This window comes from Nestor notabilis, unplaced genomic scaffold (assembly GCF_000696875.1).
Source record: "Nestor notabilis isolate BGI_N333 unplaced genomic scaffold, ASM69687v1 scaffold26703, whole genome shotgun sequence".
Classification (NCBI taxonomy): domain Eukaryota; kingdom Metazoa; phylum Chordata; class Aves; order Psittaciformes; family Psittacidae; genus Nestor; species Nestor notabilis.
The window spans coordinates 1-5,808 of NW_009921885.1; the positions used below are offsets into that span (position 1 = coordinate 1).

General features: G+C 48.9%; 1 protein-coding gene across 2 annotated transcripts; it reads left to right on the top strand.

The window, feature by feature from the left end:
• The first annotated feature begins 178 nt into the window (after positions 1-178).
• On the top strand, positions 179-4,644 carry ARMC6 (armadillo repeat containing 6). 2 transcript variants are annotated; one of them, XM_010011346.1, is made up of 7 exons: positions 179-299; positions 742-824; positions 1,321-1,891; positions 2,364-2,522; positions 2,858-3,000; positions 3,492-3,629; positions 4,151-4,644. In XM_010011346.1, exons 1-7 carry the CDS (start codon positions 179-181, stop codon positions 4,361-4,363), a joined length of 1,428 nt encoding a protein of 475 aa, XP_010009648.1. In that variant the 3' UTR covers positions 4,364-4,644. The 2 variants fall into 2 exon arrangements, with proteins under 2 accessions (XP_010009648.1, XP_010009649.1); XM_010011347.1 differs by having other exon boundaries at positions 2,364-2,509; positions 2,869-3,000.
• The last annotated feature ends 1,164 nt before the right edge of the window (positions 4,645-5,808 follow it).

Below are 5,808 nucleotides of genomic sequence, written 5' to 3' on the forward strand. Positions count from 1 at the left end.
CATTAAAACAAACAAACCATCATCCATAGATTTTTGGGTTTGAGTTCTGTGCTTTTGTTTTGAAAAACAGCAAGTGGCTTCCTTTGTTTCTGATTAACATGAGGAGGTTTTGTACCAAAACTAGTTGTGGACTATCTTACTGACAGGACAAGGAGGTGGTTCATCCTGGTCGAGTAAAATGGGGTCAAAACAGATCACACAGGAAACGTTTGATGATGCAGTGCAAGAAAACATGACAGAGTTTGAGATGGACCCAGAAGAGGCTGTGAGGGAAGCTGTGCAGCAGTTTGAGTCCCAAGGTATTGTAAACTCATCTGCTTTTGCAGCTCAGATTATTACAGACTGAGGTTTTACCTATCTTAAACTTTAAGAGAACCTGCATGCAAAGATCCATCCTCCAGTACTGAAAAGAGCCTTTGTGAAGTGGAACATTGACACAGTTAATACTAACCTGGTTTCATGGAGTAATTATGACTGAAAAACTGCTCTGAGTGAAACTGCAGTTTGGTCAATGGGTAGTTTTTTCCTTCTTTCCCAGTTAACGTTTAGCCATTAGAGTTGACACTTTGTTCCAGGATGTATCTTACCGTTATAGTTAAACTGAACGTTGGCATCATTTCAGCATCTTCGTGCATTGATCCACACTACAATCAGTTCATCTTTGTTCACTATGGTTACCTTGACAAGTTTTACCCGAGCTGCTGCCACTAACAGGACTCTTGGGTTTGTTTTTCCTTTCAGGTGTTGACCTAAGCAATATAGTGAAAGCTGTGCGGCCACCAGCCTCTGAAAATGGGCAGAAGCAAAAGCATGAGATTTTGCTGGTAGGAGCACAAATTCATGTTGTCTTCTAAGGATCAGGGTTATATGAGTTTAAGCAATAGGTTAAGAATAATGAGACATACTTTGTGCTTCTGCCTCTGTCTCATTTCTCTGTGAGCTCTTCAACAAGCAGTTTATCCCATCTGTTGTGCAGGCTAGGAATAATACAAAACGTTCCTAGAATCATGGAATGGTTTGGGTTGGAAGGGACCCTTACCAGCAAGAGTATAAAAATACTGGTGCACACCACTGGTAGTTCACCCACTACTGGTCAGACTGGTCCACTGTGATGGCAGAAGTACAGAGATGCTGCTGTTCCTCTGTTCCTCCAAGGGTTCTGTGCGTGAGCACAACATGCTGCTCTTCCAGACGTGTCAAAGTAATTTTAAATGTAAAGGTAGACTATGACTGTAAATAGCCAAATGTGCCTGTCTCAAAAGAACTGCTCTCATTCCTTCCCAGTCCAGGTCCAAAATTAACTCTTGTTCTCTTCTTTAGACTTTAGATGCCCTTGGGAAAGCTGTGGCTGACTCTGACCTTGCTGAGGTGGCCAAGCAGCTCGTGGTCTTCACTGCCCAGTGCAAAGAGCAGCTGGCGTTCCGGTGCCTGGCTGGGCAGAATGGAGCCTATCCTGTGGTGTTCTCTGCCTGCCAGGTGGCTTCAGGAGACAGAAATCTAATGCTGGAAGCCTTTTATTCCCTGTCTGCCCTCTTGGATGGGCAGCCAGACCTGCTTGACTCCACTGGCCAGGACCTGCTGCTCCAGACTCTGCAGGAGTACAGGGAGGATGCAGACATGGTGCTGGCTGGGGTCCGATGTGTTCGCCACGCCTGTCTGAAGCACGAGCAGAACCGTCAGGACTTTGTGAAAGGTGGGATTCTGCCTCTCCTGACCGGAGCCATAGTCCAGCACAGACACAGCGCCGACGTGGTCCGCGCGGCCGCCTCCGCCCTCAGGATCATGACGTTTGATGACGACATCCGGGTGCCCTTTGGCCACGCTCATGATCATGCCAAAATGATTGTGTTGGAAAACGATGGGTTAAGAGTCCTCATTGAAGCTGCAAAAGGTAAAATTCACCTCATGTATATCCTCGTTTTGAATCATCTGGGTTTTCTTATCTCAAAGCAGTGCTTTGGCGTAACTTGGAGCTCCCCAGAGATGATTCAGAAATTGGCCACTCAAGTGATGTTTAATTCTTTTGATGAAATGTGCCCTGGGAGAAAAATAATATGAGTGCTCCAGAGGCACTAAGGTGGCAGGTAGTGGAGCTATTTGTCAGTCTTATCTACGAGGTATTTTACAGCCCAGTGTAGGTTTACAGGCACATTTATCCCTGCCAGGGTGCTGCATTCTGGCCAAGAAAAGATACTCTCATAGTCTAGATGCAGAGCGACCAGGATGTCATCTGTGCTGGTTCAATATATGAGGTGAAATACACTTTTTCAGGCTTCTTTTTTTCTAATTGTAATAAGCAAAGTGAAACACCTTGATCCTGCAGCACCCCTTCTCCCTCACAGTTCATGGTCTCTCCCCTACAGCCTTCACAGATAACTCCAGTGTTCTCAGTGAGCTGTGTGCCACCCTCTCTCGCCTCTCTGTCAGGAATGAATTCTGTCAAGAAATTGTAGATCTTGGAGGCTTAAATTTTATGGTGTCTCTCCTGGCTGACTGCATTGACCATCCGGTGAGTAACAGAAAGTGTACTTGGGAGTGGAGGTAATGCAGCAGGACATGCTTTTCAGTTTGGAGTCCTGGCTAGACTATACATTATTTTGGGTGTGGTCAGGGTTGAAACCCAGCTATTGATCCCAATTTACAGCCTTACAGGATTGTGGAATGGTTTGGGTTGGAAGGGACCTTAGAGATCATCCAGTTCTATTGTTACTCTGACTAGCAAGAAGGTGTGACTGAGAGTAGTGTTGCTCTTTGTAGCTGAGAATTACAACTGTGTGAATCCAGTTGTTGGGGATGCTCTGGTTGGCTGTCAGAAGGCGCCAGAATGCTCTCTGCAGCTTTCTAACCTGTTTGTGTGGCTGGACACAGGACGTGGTGAAGCAGGTGCTCAGCGCCATCCGGGCTGTCGCAGGGAACGACGACGTGAAAGATGCCATTGTGAGTGCTGGGGCCACAGACCTCATTGTCCTCGCCATAAGCCATCACCTCGCCAACCCCCAGGTACACAGAGATGTGGCTGATGAAGTCCCGCCAGGGCTGGGAATGGAGGTGGGGTTTGGGCTGTGTAATGGAACAAGGTAACTTGCCCCATGGAGAGCAGCAAGCCACAGCGTTGCTCTGACTTGTGACAGCTTGTACTGAGGGCGCTGCTTTGTGTGTGCAGTTGTTAAATGACTGTAACTAAGCAATGTGTGAAAACTTTAACATCCAGTTGTTGTCGAGTGGGTAAGGGCATGCTTTGGCAGATATTTGGGTAAATGTAAAGGTATATCCACTTCACTGCATGAGGGATTTTTTCTTGTTCCTGAATCAGATACTGGATACAGTGTTTTATGCCAAGTGTCAAACTTGGTTTATGTGCCAGAGGAGCAGCGTGTTTCAGTGGAAAAAATACATTTCAACAGAATTGCCAGACAAGGAAACAAGCTCCAAACACTTTCTCTTCCTTAAAGCACCATTTCCAGGCAGTGTCCCTTCCCTCTGTGTTGCAGATCTGTGAGCAGGGTTGTGCAGCCTTGTGCATGTTGGCTCTGCGCAAGCCCGAGAACTGTTCCGTCATCATGGAGGGTGGCGGGGCACTGGCGGCCCTTCAAGCCATGAAGGCACATCCCCGAGAGGTGGCTGTACAGGTACGTGCCTCAGAGCACTTGGGTGTTTGCTCAGGATTGGTGTTGCCTCTGTTCACAGCTTCCTTAGGGTTTTGTCCTTTACTTGACAAATACCAAAAGGTTCTGAGTGTAATGGGAAGCAGCATCTAAATGCTGGGCTCCCCACATCTGTCACCCTGATGTGATCAGAGCAAAATGCAGTTTGGGTTTCAAATCTACCTGAGTTCAGGTTCAAGCAACTGTGGAATGCCACCCTTGTCTTGCAGGCATCACTCTTCCTCCTCGAAGGAGGAGGATGAGGATAGGTACTTTAAAGGCCAGGTTGGACGGGGCTTTGAGCATCCTGGCCTAGTGCAAGGTGTCCCTGCCTGTGGCAGGGGGTTGGAACTGCATGAGCTTTAAGGTCCTTTCCAACCCAAAGCATTCCATGATTCTATTCTGTGAAGTTCGGCTCTGGCTTTATGTGTGCCTCCACCCAGAGAGAGATATATATTTCCTTACAAAACCTACTGCTAATATCAGTCTTTTCCCTCTCTCCTCAGAAACAGGCTTGCATGCTGATCCGCAACCTGGTCTCCCGGAGCCGGGACTTTTCTCAGCCCATCTTAGAGATGGGAGCTGAGAACCTCATAACAGAAGCTCGTGCAACACACAGGGACTGCGATGACGTGGCCAAAGCGGCGCTGAGGGATCTGGGCTGCAAAGTGGAGCTCCGTGAGCTGTGGACCGGTCAGAAGGGAGGCCTGGCTCAGTGAACCCTCTCTCCGTTGAGCAGAGGAGCTTCAAGACATCTACGTACATGAAGCCTATGGGGGGGAACAAAGTGGCATGGATTAATTTGCAGTTACACAGAACTGGAATATCTGAAGCAAATGCCTGGCTTGTGAGGCTGCAGTGATCTTTTTAATTGGAGCTACAGCTGAAATGGCTTCACGCATTCACAGGCTGCAGAGCTACTCTGTGTAGTAACCATTCCCTGAATCACCTCATGCCTGAAGATGACCTGCTTCCCCTTATGTATGTTCTTTGTGGCCAGAATGGGGCCATTCCCACATGCTCTGATCTGTACAGTGAGAGCAAAAGCAGCTCTTGTCCAGTAGGAGTTTGGTGTGTACCGTGGTGCTGGTTTTTCCTCTGCTCTCTGCCAGTTGAAGCTGGCAGCCTGATCTGGGATAACGACATGGATGAGGAGGACTCCCATCATTTGTGAATGTGTTCTGTCCTGTTGTACTATTATTTTACTGCTGACCATACTCTGCATTGCTGCTTTGGTTTGGATTTTTCAGCCAACGTAACGTTTCAAACAAGAGCAAAGGACTTTGGATAGTGTGGCCCAAAGCGGCCTACTTTGTGATGGTACCAGTTGCAACCAGGAGGAAAGTTCGTGCTTTCTGTCAGTGAGATGAGCACATTGGGGATGGTGGTGAGGGCACTGGTTTCAAAACAGGGACAACATGGTACCAGGCACCAGGAAGCCAGTGCTGGGGAACCTGGGCTTTGGTTCTCTCTTAGCAGGGCAGCACTTCCCTGAATTCAGGACTGTTGAAATAGTAGTGAAGAGCCTACTTCTGCTGCAGGCTTGGGGGCAAAAAAGGGGCTGAAACATCCAGAGAGGCTCTGAAAGCTCAGCTAAAGGCACATGTGCCCCTGTTTCTGGCTGTGGTGTTACCAGTCCTGCTCTGGCGCTGACCCTTCCTCCTGCGCTGCTCCTGCTGTACCTGAGCAGATGTTTTCTAATGTGAGAGTCTCTGTAGAAATGTTGACCATATAAAACATAAAAACGTACAAGGGTGGTTGGTTCTTCCTTGGAGGTTTCTTGAGGTGGGAGAAGAAGGGTGCTGAGTTTGGAAGTCAAGCCTCCTGCAGCCCTATCTGCAGCAGATAGCAAAGGTCGGGGTGTTCTTCAAAGGCTTTGAGCTCTGCCCGTGTTTGTTTGGGGGGAGGCTGCCTGGGGCTCCTCTCTCCAGATACATGAAAGCTTCGGGTGGGTCTGTGCCCTGCCCTCACCTCCCGGCCGAGGTCCTCCAGCAAAGGGGTCCTGCTCCCTTGGGGCAGAGGATGCGGGAAGAGCTGGTGAAGAGACGTGGAGGTGCCCTGCGGGGCGGGGAGAGCGCCCGGTGGATCGCTGTGGTGTAGCCGAGATCTTGGACTTTGCCTCGGGTGAGTGGGAGCACCACGGCTTCATGCAGAGAGCTGCGCC

Excerpts from the sequence above, each read along its gene's own strand:
- ARMC6 (XM_010011346.1), top strand. The coding sequence starts at position 179 with ATGGGGTCAAAACAGATCACACAGGAAACGTTTGATGATGCAGTGCAA. Across the intron at positions 825-1,320 it reads AAAAGCATGAGATTTTGCTG|ACTTTAGATGCCCTTGGGAA; the intron begins GTAGGAGCACAA and ends TCTCTTCTTTAG. Across the intron at positions 2,523-2,857 it reads CCATCCGGTGAGTAACAGAA|GCTGGACACAGGACGTGGTG; the intron begins AGTGTACTTGGG and ends CCTGTTTGTGTG.